The sequence below is a fragment of the Phlebotomus papatasi genome, chromosome 2 (assembly GCF_024763615.1).
Source record: "Phlebotomus papatasi isolate M1 chromosome 2, Ppap_2.1, whole genome shotgun sequence".
Lineage (NCBI taxonomy): Eukaryota > Metazoa > Arthropoda > Insecta > Diptera > Psychodidae > Phlebotomus > Phlebotomus papatasi.
Genome location: NC_077223.1, coordinates 104,289,174 through 104,311,488, shown reverse-complemented (window position 1 = coordinate 104,311,488; position 22,315 = coordinate 104,289,174). Strand labels below are relative to the sequence as shown.

The 22,315-nt window shown below is 35.3% G+C and overlaps 3 protein-coding genes across 3 annotated transcripts in view; 2 read left to right on the top strand and 1 right to left on the bottom strand.

The window, feature by feature from the left end:
- Positions 1-550: 550 nt before the first annotated feature.
- On the top strand, positions 551-19,324 carry LOC129800560 (uncharacterized). The gene is made up of 3 exons (XM_055845043.1): positions 551-711; positions 8,614-8,811; positions 16,076-19,324. Exons 2-3 carry the CDS (start codon positions 8,669-8,671, stop codon positions 19,137-19,139), a joined length of 3,207 nt encoding a protein of 1,068 aa, XP_055701018.1. The 5' UTR covers positions 551-711; positions 8,614-8,668; the 3' UTR covers positions 19,140-19,324.
- On the bottom strand, positions 1,038-2,585 carry LOC129800573 (uncharacterized). Its single transcript, XM_055845061.1, has 2 exons — positions 2,483-2,585; positions 1,038-2,051 (listed from the first exon to the last, which is right to left on the bottom strand). Exons 1-2 carry the CDS (start codon positions 2,483-2,485, stop codon positions 1,242-1,244), a joined length of 813 nt encoding a protein of 270 aa, XP_055701036.1. The 5' UTR covers positions 2,486-2,585; the 3' UTR covers positions 1,038-1,241.
- A 726-nt stretch (positions 19,325-20,050) lies between the features above and the next one.
- LOC129800558 (peroxidasin) overlaps positions 20,051-22,315 on the top strand; it is a 117,319-nt gene continuing 115,054 nt past the window's right edge. Inside the window, exon 1 of the mRNA XM_055845034.1 lies at positions 20,051-20,251. The gene's annotated coding sequence lies outside the window, so the exon portion shown is untranslated. The remainder of the gene's footprint in view (positions 20,252-22,315) is intronic.

Sequence of the window (22,315 nt, the reverse complement as noted above, 5' to 3'; positions counted from 1 at the left end):
AAACAGACGTAATTGTCAATTGATTTTTGTCGCAAACAAAAAATATGCAAAAAATAATTCGAAATACTCTAATAATTGTCTAATATAGGTGTTAAAGAAAAGTACTGTGCAATGTACTTTTGCGGGTTTTCGAAAGCTGCTGTTTCTTAAAAATCACTTGAAAACAAGTGGCGAAAAAGTGCTTACAAAGTGGCGAAAAAGTGTTTACAAAGTGGCGAAAAGTACTGAAACATGCATTGTTGCAGGAAATGTATTTTTTCAACTAGATGCCCAAAAATTCCCGGAAAGTCTCCTGGTTCATTAGAGAGACAATGCTTCAAAGCACTTGTACAGAAAATTTCTTTTTATTTCGACAAAAATTGTAAGAATTACAAGGGTACAAAACCTTAAGGTGGCGAAAAGTACTTACTCTACCCTACGCACGCAATAAATATTCTTGACAAGGCAATAGTACTCCCCGGTGAATAATTCAAATTCAAACATTTAAAATTTAGGAGATTTTTGGGAGATTTGAGCATCTCGAACTTCACGAAGTGTTGGCAACACTGCACGCCAGTAGCCATTTTGTTTTCCGCAAAACTCGGAGAAAGTGGTTGTTGCAAGGATTTTGCATTGGAAAATCTACTGAAAAAGCCCCAAAGCCCCAAGTAAAATTGTCATAGGATGCCCATTTGTACTGTGGTGATTGATATTATTTAGTTTGTCGGTGCGGTAAGTGTATTTTTTTGGCTGAAAAATTGATGTTTTATTTGTGGGGGGCACGCGGAGTCAACGCTGGTGCGTTCATCTCCAATTTTTTTGTTTTTTTTCTCTGTACAATTTTATACAAATTATACACAATTAGTTTGTTAAATCGGTGATTGAGAAGATCATAGAAAAAAAATAAAGTCATCAGTTTTTGTGCAAAAGAGGTTGTTCTGCCAGAGATTTTGGTGATAATTTTTCTGACTGCCCTATGGACGCCATTGTTGGAGTCTGCTTTTTCTCTGACTGGATTTTTGCTTTTATCACATTTTCCGCGGTTTAAAAGTACAGTATTTCAGTTGATTATCATTTAATGTAGCTATTTATATGGTTTTGTAGGGGATTTGTAGGATTTTGATGGGGTTTTCTGGGGTGGGAGTTGACATAACCTCAAAAAGTGGGCTTTCTGTGTCATCTCTTTCCGGAAAGGTGAACTTTTGGGAAGGAAACCTAGAAATTTTGTAGGTATTTTGCCAAAAAGTTGCAGATAGATGAATCTAGAGCCTTCGCATTCCACCCACGACAAATTCCCGAACTCTGGGAGCTGTGTATCCGGACTCTGAGGTAGTTTCCGGAGACACTGAAGCTGCCTCAGTCTCTGTAGATTCAGGGGAATAAGTGCTAGAAATTGTAACCTCCACTACTTCCTTAGCTCGAGAGGGTAGTGGTTTTTCAGTTGACCGAGAAGGGATAGAGAAATCCTCCAAGAATACTTTCTGCTTCCCCCGGGATGAGGGCTTTTTCGTGGTTTCTGATGGGGATTTGACTTTCAAGAGAAAAGGCTGTGGGGATTCATTGAAGAAGAGCTTGACACTTGCAGTAGAAGAAGGGAATTGAATGAATTCTTGCGATATTTTGGGATTCTGCAAATTGTTGACTTTGAAGATGTCTGAAGAAGTGGCAGAGAGAATAGTCCTTCTCTGTGGGGTTCTACTGGAGACAGAAACAGCCCTGGGGGCTAAATTGAAGGGAACGTATTCGGGAAGTTGACCGCCAGACTTGAAATCTTGTTGTCGATTCTTTGGCCATTTGATATCGGGAGAATCCTCATGAATTGGCCGTGGTAGCTCAGTTTCTGGGACAGCTTCGAGATTCTTGATGACTGTGATGGTTTTGATGTGAGTGCCATTGGCTGTTGAGAAATCTGTGGCTGCATAGCTGTAGCTCCTAGTGTCAGTGTAATTTGGAGGAGGTGCTCGTTGGCCTCCTCCGGGGCTTCTGGAACTGCTGGATGGTCCTCCGGACACAGAAACAGATATTCCAGCACAGAGTTGAGGCAGAAGAAGCACGAGAATTGATGCTGCAGACTGAGAATCAGAGACAGAAGATTGCCCTTTTTAGCGCCTAAAGAGAATCACGAGGGAGCCGGGAGTGAGAAAGAAATTCATTTTCTTAATTTTCCACCCTCCTTCTCTTTTCTGTATATGAAAAATTGAGCACGAAAAAGCCTATCAATTCGACACGAATGAATTCATCGATAATCCCAACAGAATCCCTGAATCCTTGAACACTCCTTCGGAAGAAGGCATTAATAAATTGTGGGATTACTTTTGTCACTTTTCCCCGAAAAGCATCTCTCTTGCCCAACTTTCAAAAAAAAAATCTTCAATGTACCCTTCAAGAAAAGCTCCCATAAATCGATCTAAATCAATTTTAAAAGGGATTCTTATTGAAAAAAAATCTTGAGGATAATGAATTTCTTTCCGATGAAAAGCCCCCTAACACACTTTATTTTTACCATATTGTTCTGATGAAGAAAATTGATCCAAGAAAAAAGAGTTGCACTTCACTGGGAGGATGAATGAGACTGAAAGTGAATCAGGATTGATTAAATCAATTTATATCTGACCGTTTTGGGATTCAAAGAGAGAAAAGAGAGAGAGACGATGAGAGGAAAATGAAGTGGTAAAATTGCTCGGGAAATCAACTAAAGAGAATGTGCTCAAGTACCAGTGTTTTCCATTTCATTTTGCCAACGTTCATCGACTTTCATTCAACTTCCATCTGATTTTATATTTTCTGACTAGAGAGCTTACAGTGGTCGCAAAAATTATAGAGTCACACTGGTTTCTAATGATGTTATTTGAATTTTTTTTTAAGTTTTTAAATAAGGAGAAATTAATCTAAAATAGCTGGGAAATAGTCTTTAGGGTATGTATAAAAGTGCTTTACAATTGTGTCCACCGTCGTCTTAGTCTTTACAAGTGACCTCAATTGAAAAAGTTGCCAGGAACTACTGAAATAAACCTTTGACAAATGATTTTAGAAGTGAAATTCAAATGCTTCACGAGCACATTTGAAAAAAAAAATGAATTGACTACTCTTTCCATATCGTTAGGTCTGTCTACCTTTGAGATACTTGCATCACTTCTTAGTGTACTTATGTTAAAATATCTAAATAAAATATATAATTAAAAAAATACAAAATAGTAAAAATGTGCAGATCCAACAGGGGGAACGATTCCACACTAAGAAAAAACTTGAAAAAACAACTAAATTGAATTAACTCTACGAATATCGATGTAATTCTTACTCTTTTTCGTTGAAAAATTTAGTAAATAGAGTTGAAACAACTCTTCGTGCGAGTTGAATTAATTCGTCAGATATCGATGTAATTATTACTCTTTTTAGATTTAAAATTTCATCTCGACTGAAATATATGCTTAAGTGTTTTCGTTTTAAGAATATACTTCAGTCAAAAAGATTTTCGCGTGACAAAGTTCATATGGAACATCAACTAGAAATATGATAACAGTGTTTCATGAACGTTTCATACGTGATATTTCGCTCGGAATATAGGGAACTTGAGATAAAGAAAATATTAATAAAGAAAATGATAATATAAAAAAAAACATAAAATTGCAAAGTCTATCCATTTTGGGATTTGAAAGAGTTATTTTCAGTCTTAAAAAGAGTTATTTACACTCTTTTGTCATGTAAATTTAAGGAAAAAAAAGTTAAAACAACTCTTCCGAATATTACACCTAAATAGAAGTAAAATCAACTCTATAATATAGTTAATTTTACTCGATTATTTTTCTGAGTGCACGTATAATACATTAAGTACTTATTAAGCACTTAATAAGTATTTAATTTTAAGTTGTTGTAACAACCACTGTGGTAGAATAATCTAATACAGAATTTACTCCTGATGGATATTTTTTTTTACAATTCTAAATATAAATATAGTCAAGTGTGCTAATCCGGGCGCTTCGCTATCTGGATTGTTTATGACTAATCCACTTAAAATAATATTTTTATTTTTATTTCCGTAATATAGTCACTACAGTAACATAATATAACTATTCAAGTTTGAGACAAAGCAAAAATAATATTTTTATTCATTAAATAAGTGAGTGTAATCGACTCATTTCAATCTTGTGCCAGCTGGGTTTTTCACTAAAAATTTTCAATGGATTTAGAAGTAAAAAAGAATTTCATCAGTTCAAAAACAAGCGTTTAATTAGCACTCTTCGAAAAACGGTCCAGTTACCCCACCTTACTATACAGAATTTTCCTTAATAAACTCAGTACTACTTTTTATTTATCTCACAACCGTATTATTTATTAAATTGATAACTTTGTACAGGGGGTCACGGGATTATGCATATTTTTCGGGACCGAAAAAAATCGCGTGAAATAGTTATATGCATACAGAAAATTTGCATACCTACAGGAGATTTCTTTCGAATAAGTTACAGAAGTTTGCATAATCCCAATATGCATAATCCCGGGATCCCCTGTATAAAAGAAAAACTTCTATTTGGAGCAGGTTAAAATTGAGGACATTCCTGAATTAGGATACCCTATAGGATCGAGTAACTGCTTATTGTCATGCTTAGGAAAAACGGGAATTAATTTTATTATATCTTTTGAACCCTTATTACAAGATAACTCAAATTTGACACAAAGTTACTTAGATGTATTGGCTCTAGATACGTGAAAACAATAGTCCTCCGATTTAACCCTGGAATATTAAAAAAAAAAAACTGATTTTTATTAACAATGCAAAGATAACCACTTCGTCGCCACACTTTACCACTTTTCGCCAGTTCTGTAACCACTTCCCGCCACCCATTTGAAAAAGTTCAACCTCGATTATTTTGGGCAATATTATGCAAAGAATACGTTCAGTATTTCTTTTTCTTCATGATCACCCTATTATTACTCACTTTAAATGATTTTTCTTCGCTTTTATTTGAGAAATCAAACTATTAAAAAAACACAATGAGGTGACTGTTGTTTATTTGTTTTGTTTAACATTTATGTCATATTTCTGGTTAATTTTAGTTAAATTAAGTGCTAATCTTTATTGTTAACGGTACGTGAAGTTTTCAAATGAAATAATTACCTATTTTAGTGAACAAAAAGGGTTCTTCTGAAGTGTCTGCAAATGCTTCAATAGGAAACCCCGGAAATATGATTTTCTTTGGAGAGATTTTCTTATTGTTTGAGATGGGAAAGGAGAAAAGATCAGGAATAAGAACAAATCCTGCGCTCAAGAGCAACTCAACAAGGTTTTTGAAGCCTTTCGTCGCGGTTTCACTTACACTCTTTGTCTCCAATTAGAAACTTTCCCTTGTCTCCCTTTGGATTAATTTGTCTCCAATAGAAGCATTTTACGCTCGCGTATTTTTCTTGTGTTTAAGAAGTTTTCAAATTATATCTAAAGAATTTTCACTAAACAGTAACATTCTAGAAGAGTCAAGGTGCAAATTTATGTAATTCTCTTCAGAAAAAAATATGAATTTAATGTGTTGAATCTTCTGTCAAAGTTAAAGCTTCTGGAAATGGTTTTGAATTAGGACATTTACCATACTTAAAATATTGCTCTAAAAATGGTCAAAATCGTAAATATAAAACGAATAATAATTATTTTTCGACTCTATACGTAGCAGCAATAAAAATTCAAATAACTTTGCGGCTCATTTATTTCATAAATCGCGAGAAATAGCGATTTCAATATAAGTGGCGAGAAGTGGGACACTGACTGGCGAGAAATGGTGATTCCACACTACTTGCTAAACATATTAACATGAGACAATCTCGAATAACAACTTACCCTGTGTAATCTATGAAGGGAAAGTGTCTTGGATTAGAGAGAAATGGTGCGTTGTACGAGATATGTATACGGTATTATCCATGGATAAGTATCTGATTAGCACAAAATAATAGCGATATTGAATAGACCATAATTAATTTTGTCTGGTTGAATTTGTGAATTAAACAGGTGAGACTGGTAAGATTTTCTCCTGAGCTGTGGAATTAAATTGTCATCATTCTATTCTTCTTAATGTCCGAGCTGATAATTTTAGTGTCTGATATTTCTATTGTTTATTTTCTGTTTTCTACTTGAAATTGTTTTCTAAATTCTTGTTAGGAAAAGTGTGTAGTGTTATCGAATAATTTTGTTAGTAGTATCTTTAGTAGATTCTTTTTTACCAGTTACTACTTCCTTCAGGTAACTTATTTAAGCGTATTTTAAAATCCTTGATGATTTCAGAATTTATTTTTGTCCATTTTTATGCTACTTCGAAAACTTTGTCATATTTTTACTTCTTTCGGCCTAGTAAAAATTTATCTCATTAAAAAATCAGACAAGTTTTATTTCACTGTTTAAAAAATAGGTAATTTTTAAATTGTTTTTAACACTAAACCTACCAAACCAACCAATAACGGCCGGTAGGTTTAGTGTTAAGCAGCGTTTATTTGTTCACTAAAAATTTGCAAAAATGTTCGATAGGAAACTGAGATCTCAGTTAAATCTAAGAATTTGCTTAATGTCTCAGTCAGTTTAGAATATTAAGTGCACCCAAAATCAAAGAACTATTTCAAAATTAACATTTGGAAATGCTTTTATAAGGGCTTTCAGTCATTATTACAAGTTATAATATTATACGGGCTTCAGACCTAAGGTTTAGCCATATGACTTTTATAATTTATTGACAGTCAAGACATATTGGAAAATTTAACTTAGAATTATTAAGGACAAATGATCTGTTACATAGTAAAAGAGCAATAAAATTGATTGCAATTTAGGATTCTGAGACCTTCGGGTACTGGACTAAAACTTTAGTCTGAAGACCGTTTTACTGTGAATATTTATCTGATCTATTTTAATGCTCGAACTCGAAAGAGAGCAGTAACAGAGATCAGTTTTTTTTACTTCTTACTGGGCTAGAGATCAAACGGTAAGAGATATCAACTTAAGGTCTTCGATGGCTTCCTCTAAAAAATCGTTACGTAAAGATGTTTTTCTCCATTTTCCCCACCCTTTCTTCCTTTATAACTTTAGCTGTTTTTAACTACTCCATATTTTTTTCTATCAAACTTAACCCTTTAACGACGAGACACTTTTTACGGACTGAAAATCAACAATAAAAATTAAACTGAGAAACATAATCAATGATAAGTCTTACATCTAACCTTGAAAAGTCCAACAAAGTCTGATTCGGTGTATTTTGTGCTTCTATGAACGATAGGGACAAAAATAGCCCAAATATTTAAGTAATTTTTTCTGACAATACCAATGAATAATATTTTTCGCTTTAATGAAAAATATTACGTATGATTATTGTAGTTTCTATTGAAAAAAGGCTTTTGCTTAAAAAAAATTGGAAGTATAAAAAATAAATAAAATAAATTATGAATTTGAGAATTTAAAAATTCGCCACTTTTGAGCTCAAATATTTACTACATAGCAAATAGCTACAGCTTCCAAAAAATATTCTAAATTCCTTCAATCATCTACTTTACAATTATGTACAGACATAAGAAAAAAATAACTTTAGGTAGTCAGCAAAAATTATTTTCTTTATGGGACACCGGTGTTCCAATCGTCCTTAAGGGTTAAACTAGCGTTGTGTAATTTGAAAGACCATAGAATCTTATACGGATTGTTGCGAATCTGCTTTAAGGCATCATACCCTGCCTAGGGAATGCTGCACGGTGCTCTTTAGGGGGTGAATTCCGTGCTTTGTGTGAGTTTTAAAGTTACCCCTATAATTCATGTGAGCAACTCATACTCGAAAGGAAGTAAGTCGAGAATTTGTGCTTTCTCAGTCAAGTTTGAACTTGGGTTTATTATCCGCGCTCGAGTAAGTGAAACAGCTTGCTGCAGCTATCCTACTTGCGCATCTCTGACTCTACTCGGAATCGGAAGCGCGAATCCCTCCTCTGTGCGCTGATAAGCTGCACGAGATTCAGTTTAGTATTTCATGTCAAATAGTGAAGTAAATAAAGTGTTGTTGAGTTTAACTTTTGGCAATTGTTTCTCCTCCCTGTCGTGATCTCCGGCCAAATCCGCAACAGTATTGAGATTGCAGGCTTGACTATTGACTGGGTTGACAGTTGTAAACTTGGTCGTCCACTTCAAAACTTTTTAATTGATCTTCATCAGTGAAAAATTTTCCAATACCTTGAATTCTGTTTTTATTCATAGAATGAAAAAAAATGTGTTGATATCGAATAGATTTTATTTTTTTCTAGCTTTTTTATTTCCAAGTATAATGATACAAAATGTTAGGATTTTTTATAAATTAGTGATACTTTTCCTAAATCGTCGCTCAATCAACGATACATATTTTAAGGACTGACTCTATTATTTTTGTGGCCACTGTATATTGATATTCAATGTGTACTGATTGTTTTTAGTACGAAAATACTTCTTACCTAAACTAAAATGAAAATTTTATTGAATATGAATTTTGGAATTAATTTTTGAAACTTTGAAATTTTAGAATTTCTCTAAAAACATTTCTTTAATTAAGTAGTAAAAGTTGATAATAATTATTGTGTTATTAAAAAAAATACTTAAATGCTAGAGATCTGCAGACAAAAAACAACAATTGTGTGTATATTTGATTCTAGGACAATTTGAAGAAATCCACAAAGAAGCAAGTGAGAAAAAGAAATAGGATAAAAAATGAGTGTTATAATTCGCCTGCAAAATTTGCCGTGGTCAGCAAATGCCTTGGATATTCGAGGATTTTTCCGAGGACTCTCGATCCTCGATGGAGGTGTTAACATCGTTGGTGGTGAAATGGGAGATGCTTTTATAGCCTTCAGGTAAATGTTTTGCTGTTAATCTTGTTGCTAAATTACATAAAATTATATGTGAGAAATATGATACTGGGCATTAGATGAGAGAGAAAGAGAGAGATTTGTGCAAGATGTTGATCTTGAAACTACTTTAGAGGCGGAGACTGGTTCGCTGATCATGTCAATTGAAACTCTTGTAAATCACCTGGGCAAGTGATTGACCTGATATTATGGAAGAAAGAAAAAGAGAGAATTTGAAAAGCGCGAAAGTTGGAAAGAATTTTCTTTTATGCTATCGAGATGAAAATATTGCGAATTTTTCTATCGAGATTGAAAGTAGAGTTGGTGATATTCTAGATAAAAATTTCTATTCTGAAAAAAGTGCAATGGATATTAAAAAAAAATACAGTAAAATAATAATTTAGTACTTGAAAATAGTTTGCCAAAACGAAAAATTATAATATAATATTCTCTCTAACCTGTTTTTAAAGTAAATAGCGTTTACAATTTAAAGTTTTAATATAATTATTGTCTGAACTGATTTATTTCTTATTTGCAAAATACTTTTTTTTTTAACCATTTCTTTATTTCTTGATTAAAAAGGAAACATAGGTATTAATCAATTTTGAAAATTAAAGAATTTATGCGTTCAAAACGTCATTTATGGTATTTTCTAGTGACAGCCTTAATTCTGAGATAAATGAGATTTTAATCTTTCAAATTATTTCAAGAAAAAAAATGATTATACTTATGATTAAAATGTTCATAACAAATTCATAAAATATCTTATGTTTTCAAAATTAAACTTAAGGGCCTCAAGATTAACTGTTCTAATTTTGTAACAGGTAAGATTGTCTGCTCAAATTCATGAAGAACGAATTGTCTGTCCCCTGGCTCTTTTCTATGCATCAATGTTACATTATCTGTCAGTCCGTGTTAACAGAAAAATTAAAAGCCCAAACGATAAAGGATGTCGACTTCAGGTTTTACCAGGAACCACCCATAGTCGAACCTACATTTATTGAAGTAATTCGAAAGTTAAAAAAAATGTACATTCTTGGCAATTGGTAGGTGAAGGCTTTCAAGCTTCGTACACACTTTGTCTTCAAACACTTGACAAACACACGACAAAGATGGTCGCTGTAGCTGTGTCGCGAACTCACGGAATTCCATGTTGTCTCTGTAATCTGCTGAACGTGTCTTCTTTTTTTTATTATCCAATCGGTATATGAAGAAATGCCTCCAAACTTCGCCTCGACTGAATTTTACGCTTATTTGTAAATTCTTAAGACTGTTATGAGCATGCTACAAGTCTTCAATAGATTCAAGTTAAATTTAAGGGGAAATGAGGGAAAATTGTTGACATTTTGAGTGCAACGTTCGGATTGTTTCACACAAATTCATTCAATAAGAGTAGATTTGCTGTATTGTACTAATATTTTAAGGTAAAATTGTGCTCTGATATAGTGATTATGACTGCTAGGAGTGCTTAGGAATTATACTAAGTTTTACAGTATCTTAAAGAATGCCTCACATTCTTTGTCTTCTTTTTTTTATAAACTAAAAAGCTGCAAGTGACACTAAAGGACAAAAAAATTAAGAAAATAGTGGTGCAAACTGATGGAAGTGGATTAATTTGATTTTGTTTGAGGAAATCATGATATTTTTTACGTGAAAAAAAAGTGTTAGTGTACTGAAAGTCTAAGATTCTTCATCTATAAGACTCTGCAGAGCAAATATGTCAATCTTATAGCAGTTTTTAGTATTCTTCCATATTGTACTCATTGCGCTCTTCTACCCTAATAGGAAACTCACAGCGTAATTAATCTGTTTTCTTGTTTTATTCATAAATTAAGAAGTAATAATTGCAAACAAATAACAGAGGGCTCTAGAAAATATTGAGCAAATCGATAAAAGTATTCTACAATAAAGTGAATTTTCTTTTATATTTCCTAAAGACTTATAACAATAATAATTGATGATAAGCTAACTTATTGAATAAAAATGTGTGAATCTCTTAGGAAAAATAAAAGAAAATTCACTTTATTCGAAGGCATGAACGTTCGAAGGGAGAGTACTCTCCCCTACTAAAAAAAAATCTAGAAGATGAACTTGTAGCACGCCTTGTAAGTAGAGTTATAAGAAAATAGTTCTTAAGGCTCTTGTTCTTATTAACACATACTTTGAACATGATGTAAGTTAAATATTATAGAACATATTTTCTTGGGAAATATTATCTCATAAAAAGGGTTTCTTATCTTAGAATAATAGTATTACGCTTCTTATGAGTTTATATCGTTATCCTCGTATAATTTCGCTGTCAGCTGTCTGGAAAATCGTTATGAGATCATTTAAAATATTTGGTTCTAAAGCGTGTCCCGGATTTAAATCCAAGAAGACAAATGACTCATTAAAAAACTATAGTACATATAAAAATACAATTTATATTTCTTGAAAGGGTATTTTCATTCTGATTCAAATCCACTTTATGATTTTTATGGGGTTCCAAATCATCACCATGAACCACACGATCCCTAAGAAAGACTCTGGAAACACAATTTAGTTGAGTGAGTGAAAAATTGTCCAAAAATGACCTTTAAAAAATGTTAAAAAGAAATTCGTTGCAAATAAAAAATTTAATGCCCTTCCAACCACTGAAGAAGATCCCCATTAGGATCGAAAGCTAGGCAAAACCAAAAAAGTGTTTTCATCTTAGAGTGACTAACATTTTCACTGGCAATCACCGGAGACATCCCTCTAAAATTTATGATAAAGCTTGATTTCATAAGAAAAAGTATAGGGGAAAGTTTCGAAGCCCCGTTTGGTTGAAGTATCATACCAATTAAACCCTTCCCCTTTTAAAATTAGGTTCTATCAAAGTCATTTCCAAGATTTCTAAAAGAAAAGAAAAGTATTTTTCTTAATCTTACCGATCTCAGAATTTAGGTTTAAGTTTCTATTTTCTCTTCTGGTTTCAATCTCAAAATTTAAAAATATTTGTAAGTATAAAGTTTTTAACATTAACAGTTCGCAAAAGATTGTTTAATTTTTTTTAGAACCTTTTCAAAATTCATTTAATGATCAATTTCTGATGACGTTATCCAACGTAAAAATTCTTTTGTCTATTTTTTCAATATGTGGAATTGTAATCTTATTATTGTGAAAAGCCTCAGGCAGTTTTATACAATTCTAAGTTATTTTTATGAATTCTTTTTTAACGAATGAGAATTTAGATCTAACGTCTAACTCTGGGTAGCGTATCTTTCTCCAGTATTAGCTATTCTAAAAATATTTGTTTCTAGATATCGATGAGTAATCCTACACAGTAAAAAAATGTGTAAAAATTTTACTACTATAATAGTGAAAAATCGACCATTTTAGTTGTTTAATTTAAAAATGTTTAAAAAATGCATAACATTTTAGTAATTTATTGTCACGTGTTGAAAATTACCACTATTATAGTTGAAAAATGTTCAAAAATGTTGTTTAATTTGAAAAGTGTAAAATTTTAACACTATAATAGTGTGAAATTGGATAAATTAATTATTTAATTGCGATCTGTGTAAAATTTCTCACTGTTATAATCATAAAAATTTTTCAACAATGTTTCGTGATTCAAAACTGTTTGACAAATTCTAAAAATTACTAGTATTATAGTATAATTACAGTTTTTCACATTATTGTAATGTGAAAAAATACACAACTTTATGGTATTTTTTGTCACATGATCAAAAATTAACACTATTACAGTTTGATCGTAATTTTTAGGTGTGATTCCTTCTAATCACACCTATTAACACTATTATAGTGTGAAGCCTTGTGTATTTCAACCAAAGTTATTGAATTTTGAGACAAAAGTTGTTGAATTTTTAAAAAAAAAAGCTGTGTAAAAATTGTTGAATTTCCAATTAAGACTTATACTTCAGTCGAGATGCTTTTCATTTGGAAAAAGTTATATAGAACACAAATATTTCTATGCATAATAAGTAGGGGAAACTGGAGCACCACCAAACACGGGGTACCATCAAACACTAATTTTTATTTCTAAACTACTTGGACTATCTCGACCATTTCTTCAGTGGACAAGCATCTCTATAGGGCCTATAAATTCCTATAGGTCTTATCCTCTGAAGTCCAATATCCAATTAAAAAGTTGCAGTGTTTGGTGGTGCCCCAGTTTCCCCTATATCGTGAAGATCCGATCATCAGATGTAATCATTTCGCATTAGGGGTGTTGCAGATTCAAATTCAAATTGATAGAATTGTAAGGGGGCAGCCATTTTGTAGTTTTAGTATTGCCATGTAGGTGAAAACGTAGAGATGCCAGTTTTTGGTGGGAAATCGATCATGACGGACGAAAAATTTAGAAGTGATAATTTGCTGGAAATTTATAAGCAATGTAAGTAAAAAACCAAGAGAAAATTAGGCTAGACGTTTCACAGAAGATTTATTTATAGGATTTATGATAGAGTTCCTGAAGGACGTCTACGAGGAAGATTTTGAACTAAAAGTTAGAAAATACCTGTAAGTAGGAAACTAAAGAAAGACAGAATTAGAGGACTTAAAAGGATTCTATTTATAGGATAAACAAGGAAAGAAAGCCAGAATTGGGGAAGATTCTAAGAGGGCAAGATTTAAAGGCTCAGGTAAAATTTAAGGTTAGGTTTAGAAGCTCTCATGGCTGACCCCCATTTTTTGTTTCAGATCTTAAATCAGTGTCGAATGCAAATTCTAATAGTTTGATACGGTTATACTTGAAGAGAATAAAGAAATAATTTCCGATGGAAGAATTTGTCAAGAACAAGGGGGATCCCGAATCCCGAGTACAGGAAAAACCAATAAAAGTGTCTAAAAATGCAAAAAATTAAAATCTTCGAAATGAAAAAATCAACAATAAACAGAATTCAACAATTTTTGAGTTTACACATAAAAATTCAACATTTTTTTAAATTCAACAATTCGAAATTCAACGTTTTGAAATTCAACAACTTTAAATTAAACAATTTTAAATTAAACATTTTTTTCCAAATTTAACACTATAGGGGAAACTGGGGCACCACCAAACAGGGGTACCACCAAACACTGCGATTTTTTAAATAGGTATTACACCTCAGAGGTATTACACCTATATGAAACCATAGATACTATAGGGATGCTTGTCCAGCAAAAGAATTTTCAACATAGTTCACGTACTTTAGAAATAAAAATAATTTTTCGTAAAATTGTGAGATTTTGATAATTTTGGTCATTTATATATCGAACTGGAAAATGAAAATAAAACAAATTAAGTAAAATTTCACTACAGCAGTATTTCCCTACATGTCTTGGGATAATATTTATGTATCTACTAAAGAAATTAATGTTCACATTTTTTAAAAAAAAATGTAAAATCTATCACAAAACAGTGTTTGGGACACCAACAAACAGGCAAATTTCTCACAATTGCAGATGTCGCGAGCGCAGCTTGAATGGCAAAATTTTTTCTCTTATCTTTCATACTCTTCATCTCCCTCTATGTTCGATTTCTGACATTAATATCCATTCATGGGATTTTCATTCAATACTCAGGAGAAATATAGTTTTAAGAACATAATTTTGCATTAAATGATTCTTAATAATTATTAAATGATTTTAATCAAGGATTGACGAATGATTTCTCTTTAGGTAAAATGTTTGTCGAACTTTAGGTAAAATATTTGCCACGATTTTAGTGGCACTGCTTTCCAGTCAGAAGTCGAATGTTTTGTCAAAATAATGAAAACTCCATTGAAAAATATGTTCGGTGTGCAGTGCTTTAGTTTTTTTGCTATTTTAGTCACTCATTCTAAATTTTGCAGTGCTTTTTTGAGAATTATTTACATTTTCAATACCTTCTTTATAATTAAGAGTTGTGGTGAATGCCCAAAATAACTTCAATGGGAGAGAAAAACAGGTGTTTTTTGGTGCCCCAGAAAGTGATTATTGGTACCCCGGGTGGTTGGAAAAAAGTGAAAGATGCATGGTGACACAATTTTCCTTTTTACGGAAAATTTAAGTGCTTCACATCATCCTTGTATATATTAATATCGCTCCTTGGAAATTACAAGGGGCCAACTCAATCTGAGCCATTTTTCAGGAGACAGCATGAAAGATTAAACTTTGTATAAATAATTATCTCATTTATGTATGTTAATAAAAACAATTTAATTCTTTTCTATTTGTATGAGCATTATTATAAACTTCGAAACATACATATTTTTACCTTTCAAAGTATGTTTTTTTATGAGTTAGCTCTTTGTCATTCTAAATGATGCGTAAATTTTCATGAAATTAGAATGACAAGGGATCAACTTGCTTGAGTTAGTCCCTTGTTTCACAAAAATTTGAACGATAAATCTATTTTGTGCCCCTTGACTTCAAACAAAACCGCGCAAGCAATCATAAAGAGGAAAATTTTGAAAAACCTTTCTAATAACGAAATTTATTGACTCATATCATCTGAAATTTTATTAAATTCTCTGTCTGAGTGCATTAAAACCTCAAAATCGCCAAAAAGTGAGTTGGCCCCTTGTAATTTCCAAGGAGCGATATGTAGCCTATACTTAAGACCAGGGACATGACATTTTCTATGTTTCCCATATGTTTCTAGCGAGCCGAAAAAACTTTTGAGTTTATTAGCTGTTTTCTGTTATTGTAGAATGAATTAGCAAAAAAATACTAATACGAAATAAAAGCCAATGTAATAACGAAGAGGCAACCGAAAACTCTAAATTGGCAACCTACGTGGTTTTGGAGATATCTCGTGAAATGTGTACGAAAACAGGGAAAAAATTACACTAAAACCGGTTGCATTTTTCAGAGCTAATGTCACCCCCCTGCCTAAGACTATAACATGGGGTAAGCAACATTTTTCTAAAATTCACAGTTTTCTTAGGAAATTCAATCAAAATCGCATCTTTCAAAAGTGTTTGGTGGTACCCCAGTTTCCCCTAATAGTGGTGTGAAAGATTACACACTATATAGTGTTAATTTTTTTTTACTGTGTATTCTAAAAGTATTTGTTTCTAGATATCAAAGGGTAATCCCAAGTTATAGTGTTCCGCCAATGTAAATGTGTGAAACTGCCCCATTTCCTACCAAAACCCAAATGATCTCTCTTGAAAAAAAAAGGCTAAGAAAAATGATGTATCTTATCAAAAATGTCTAGAAAAAGTGCTAATTACTCTGTGTCCGCAACTCTCTGGGTTGCATGTAAAAGCTATCACGCGAAAAAATGTTTGTTTTTCTTCCACTTCCTCCCTCGCCAATTTAGCACCGATGAGGATGCACGCCAGGCAATGATGATGGATGGGGGGAAGATTAAGGAGGTGGGTGTTCGTCTGTCTCTGTCATCGCGGGCAGAGATGCAGAAGGTGATTGAGGTGGCACGTCAATCGACTGCTGCTGCATTTGGGCCAATCACAGCTCCAGCTGCTGCTGCTCCAGCAGCAGCAGCAGCAGCAGTAGTGGTTCCGCCGGCAATCACCACTGCAGCTGTTGCCAATCCGGTGGTTGAGACACCGATCGTGGTGACGGCTGCACCAACTCTAACGTCACCACTGTCGAATCTGCTGACACAGCAGATGCTGCAGCAGAAGATAAGGCAGCAAGAGCAGGAGAATCTGCAGCAGCAGCTGCTGGAGCAGCAATTGCTGGAGCACAAGAAGCAATTGCTGCAGCAGCAATTGACGGGGAAGACGCTGCTTGTGGGAGATTTGGCACAGCAATTGACATTTCAGCAGCTGCAGCAGAGGATGCAGATTGGACAGGAGCAAAAGCCCCAAAATCAGCCATTGCCATCGCTGATGCAGAATCCAATGAAGGATCCCCGGAGGGGGATGGATCTGCCGGGGGAGAAACCACAGGATAGGATGATGGAGAGGGATAGAAGGGGGAGAGATAGGAGGTCAAGGTCGAGATCGAGGGAGAGGAGACGTTCGAGGTCCAGAGATAGGGGAAGGAGGAGAGATGGACGGGACGGAAGGGAGGGGAGAGATGGAAGGGAGGGGAGAGATAGAAGGGAGAGGAGTAGGTCCAGGGAGAGACGAGATCGGGAGAGGGACCGCAGGAGGCGAGAGAGGGGAACGCGATCAAGGGAGAGGAGTTACGAGCGTGAGAGGAACAGTAAGGATCGCACTAGAGACGATGGGAAGGATCCGGGGAAAGCCAATGCTCCAGTTTACACAGCAAACACGCAAATTTGGGATATCCCACCCAATATTCCCAACGTTCCCAATACAGCTCAATTGTTGAGTATCCAGCCGGTGCTGGAGCCAAATACAGCGTCCCAGTCCAGTTTGAGTCCAGAGGATCGATCGAATTTGATGAAGCTGAATGAGAAGAGGGATTTGAGTGCTTTTCAGAGTGGAGGATGGAAGGGTGGAAGAGGTTATGGGAATTATCGGGAGAATGAGGAAGATTCAGATAATTCTTGCTGTGTCCGGATGTCCGGAATGGATTTGACGACGGGATATGGAGAGATAAGGAGATTCTTTCATGGTCTATCGATCAATATGAATGGAATAAAGATGATTAATGATAAGACAGGGAAGAGAACGGGGATTGCTTTTATTGAATTTGTCAGGAGTGATGCCCAAAGGAGTGCAGTTCAGCGCGATGGGCAGTCAATCAGAGGACACCAGGTGAGAGTTACAGCAGCTACCAAGGAGGAATTTGACAGAGAAGTGGATTCCTATAGGCCGCCCAGGGGCAGTGAGAGAGCAAGGAATTTCAGCAGTCAAGAATATCCGGGAATGTTGGAGAGATCAACTGAATATGACAATAGTACAGCTTCAAGGTGTCTCAAAGTGACAAATTTGCCATCGCATGCCACTCAGCAGGATATCATAAAGATGTATTCGAATTATTCACTGGATGAAATTGTGATGGTTCAGGAGAATTCGAGAATTTTGACGGCTTACGTGCGATTCTTCCGGATGGATGATGCAAAGTCAGCATTGAATCTTCCGGCGGGACTTTTTGTCTATCGTGGACTGGAGGTTAGTGTCTGCGATGAGGATAAATTCAACAATATGCTAGTTTACCATGGTGGTGGATGTCCGGGAAGGAATATCTTTTCGGAGAGGCGTTTGGACAGTTCCAAAGACACTTCGCAGGACAATTCCCAGGAGAATTCACAGGATTATTCGCAGGAGAATGCAGATTCACTGCCGAGTGCAGATGACAAAGAGGAAAATGCCAATGAATCGATGGAGAGTGATGTGCTCCATGTGGCAGAAGATGAGGAACCGGAGCAGGATCAAGAGGATGAACAGGAAGAGGATGTTCAAGAGGTGTATGAGATAAATGATGATGAAGTTGTTCCAGCAGATGTAGAAGTGTCAATGGATGTTGTGTCCCAGGAGAGCAATGATGAATGTCCTCCCGTGTTCAAGAAGCAAGAGGATCCACGACTCCTCAAGACGACACTCAATGAAAGTATTCAATCGACTTTCAATCAGAGTTCTCTCGATCCCCGGCTCAATAGACAACCACCGCCGCCATTGATGGAAATCCGTGATCCCAGGCTCAATCCCAATCCGATGGGCTTCAAGAAGACAGATTGTGTGGTTATGTCGAATCTCGAGCCAAAAATCACAGATAGGGATGTTGTGGATTTTTTCTCGGATGTCGGATTGATTCCATTGAGGGTACATATTCTGCTGAACACAATGGGTCAACCGTCGGGAGATTGTTTTGTGGAATTTACAACGCCGGAAGATGCAGAAAAAGCCCTGACTAAGCATAGGACACATTTGGGACAGAATGAAGTGACTGTTGAGGCAATTGTCAGGGAGAAAGTTGAGGAAATTCTCAATTCTTTCGATGAACCTTCTCCGGCTTTTGAAGTTGATCCTCCGGAAGAGGTACAGCAGCAGCCGATGATGCCAACAATGCCTCAGTTCCAGATGCGAGGAGGATTTGGAAGTGGAGGAATGCAGCAGCAGCAGCAGCAGCAATCGTCAATGATGAGAATGCGAGGACCCTATCCACCGCCCAGAGGTCCTCCAATGGGCCCCAATGGACCCATGGGATACACTCCGAGGCCTCCATTTGGGATGAGAATGAATGGAAATGGAATGATGATGAATGCAGGAAGGGTGGTTAATATGGAAAATCTCCCCTATCGAGCGAACTACGATGACATCCTGGAATTCTTTGGGGACTTCAAACTAACCCCGGCTGATATCATGAGGCGGTTCAATGACAAGGGACAAGCAACTGGAGATGCCAGAGTGAGATTTATGAATCCGGCAGAAGCAATGAGAGCAGTAGATACGCGAAATCAAGCAAGGATCATGGGAAGGCCAATCTATCTAACCCTCCTGGACAATTAACTTTGAACTGTTCCTCTCACAAAAAAAAAATGAAAAAAATTGTGTAGTCAGTGATTTTCAGGATGAGGGCTCCCGGATTATTTGTGTTTTAGCAAAAAGAGCGATTTTTTCTTTGTAACAATCATAAAAAAAAACAATTTTCTTGTATTAATATTTCCGGAAAGAAGATTGCCGGAAGAAATTGACAGAGTAGTTTTTGTTGTAATGCAGCGGTGGCTCAGTGGTACAGCGCAGGACATTCAACGGAAGTGTCGCGGGTTCGATCCTTGGCTCCGTTAGTTTTTGTTGTTGTTGTTTGCTAATGAACTATCAGGCGCAGGATAATTTGTGTTCATGGAATGTGGAGAGAGTTTTAAAAGGGTGGAGAAAGGGGAATGAGTGGACTTTGCAGAAGTAAATTCAACTTTCTTGTGAAGAAGTTGTCTTGATGGAGAGGAGGAAGTACCATTGAAGAACTTTTCGAGAGACAAACTCAAAGAGAAGAAAGTGTTAAGAACATTTTGCAGATGGGATTTTGAAATTCTTTATTCCGGATATGCTTCTATCCTTTTCCTTGACTTTTCCATATTCTCGAATTAATTGACTCGGATGAGACTGAAAACAGAGAATGGGGCAGGAGGGATGGGGGGTGGTTTTGAGTGCATCTGCTACCAGAGGAGTGTGTTGAGATAATTTGCAACAAGGGAGACAGCTTGAGACGACACTGTGGTTTATACCCCGCAAGAATCTCCAATGGCAACAGGAAATGACTCTGACCTCGAAGATTGGGGGTGTCTGCCAGAAGGAAAGATTTATTCCTGGCTCAATTGAAAAGTAAGTTTTGCGGAATTATCATTAAAAGACCAGAGAAAGAGAGTGAGTTGGGAGTCGGATGGGGGGAAATTAAACTTGTAACCCTTTTTCAGTCGTCGTAAGTTACAAGAGGTCAGAGAGAGAGAGAGGGTTGGAAGTATCCAGTGTGTGAACTGCAAGTGCCACAGCCAGGAGTATTGTGGATGAGTTGAGGGCTGTCGTCTGCCAGATGCACTTCATATCATTTTCAATTTTCACAGATGAGAGAACTTTAAGAGGATGAAACATTTCTCACACATGTCTCCCTCCCCCAGAAAGAGGTAAGCCAGGCCAACATTCTCTACTATAATATTTGCTCACAGAGACCGTCCTTTCCCATGCATTACCAAGGAAGATGCTAACAGTAGTTGGGAGAATTATTTGAACAGTTATGGGATCTAGGAATATCATGTCGAAGGCTTTTGGGGAAGGTTCCTTTTTGCGGGAGAAAACAATGCATTTTAGAAAATTAGGAGAGACTGGGGCAAAAAGTAACAAAACAGATTTTTTTTTACAAGCTACCCTAGCGCCCCATAAATTTCTAATTAGTTCAGTTTTCTAGGAAATTTACCGCTCTACAACTTTGTGAAAGTAATTTTCCTCTATTTTGTAAGGAAATACGTTTATCGAGCCGTTTTCTAAAAGGTAATTTTGTGACCATTCTCAAAAATGCTGGGGCAAATCGTATCAGGCATGGGATATTATCATACATATTTTGATTCGCTTTGTTACGGGATTCCGTAAATTTAAAAAAAAAAAACCTAGATAAACTCCTTCCCTGAGACCTCCTCCCTCTCTTTCTCACTCTGAGACCAACCTTTAATGATATTAAATTGATTTAGAACCTTTCCTGAGACCTCCTCCCTTTCCCTCTGAACTCTGAGACCAACTTGGAATGAATAAATATCAGTTATCATCCGACTCGAAGGACCACTGGTTGTGGCAGAGCTTTATCAATCTTAGCGATAATAATTTGATTATAACTCCTTCCTTGAGACCTCCTCCCTCTCACTCTGAGACCAACCTTCAATGATATTAAATTGATTTAGAACCTTCTCTGAGACGTCTGCCCTTTCCCTCTGAACTCTGAGACCAATATGGAATGGATAAATATCAGTTATCACCCGGTTCGAAGACCCAAAAATTGGCACAGGCTTTCTTCCAGCAGTTTTTTATTCACATTCACTTTTTCTCTACAAAATTCTCCAGAAACTTCTTTTCATGACTCTCGAACACAAACTTCTTCTTCTTCTTTGATTTTCGTTTGACACTTCAGAAAATTGTCTTCAATTTACATTCGCGCCATCTGTGCTTGAACTCTTAAAATCAAATTTAAATATAACTCAAAAAATTAACTGATTATACTTGACTCAATTAACCCTTTAACGACGAGACAGTTTTCGCTGACCGAAAATCAGCAATAAAAATGAAACCGACAAACAAAACTTGGAAAACGTCTTACATCTAATCTTCGAAAAGCCAACAGAGTCTGATTTGGTGTATTTTTTGTCTCTATGAATGATAGGGACAAAAATTGCTGAAAAATTTAAGTAATTTTTCTGACGATACCAATGTCAGATAATTTTCACTTTAAAGAGAAATGTTATGTTCGAGTATTGTAGTTTCTTGTTTTAAAATGGTTTTGCTTAAAAAAATTGGAAGTATAAAAAATAATTAAAATCAATTTTCTATAAGAATTTAAAAATTCGCCATTTTTGAGCTTAAAGATTTACTATATAGCAAATAGTTGGAAACTTGTAAAAAATATCCTAGATTCCTTCAACCTTCTACTTTGCAATTACGTACAAACATAAGAAAGAAATAACTTCAGGTTTTCAGGAAAAATTATTTTCTTTATGGGACATCGGTGTTCCTATCGTCCTTCAAGGGTTAACCCATTATACTCAGCTTCTAAAAACTCTCTAGAATGAAATTATACTCAACAATTGGTTTATTACCGATTGGAAGAGGTTCATATTAGTCAGGAATTCTAAGACCTTTCCAATAAGCCCAAACATGAACCCCTTTGGTTGAAAAATATGGTCCCTAAAGCTTTTTTGACTTTTAACTTTGAAAAATCGATATTAAAGATAATTTTAAAGGTATTTTAGTATTCAAAACCGAGGGATTATGTATACATTTTTTATGTCCTGGTCAAAATCCCGAAAGCCAAAACCCTGAACACCAAAATTCCAAAAGCCAAAATCCCGAATTCTTAAACGTGTCATCACGATTGCACTCGTACTTCCTGGAAGCAAAGGGAAATTTTTTGTGGATTGGATAGTTATTCTACACATAATCCTCCATATAATTTCACCCAGGGGCCCATTAAGCCTAATAAAAAT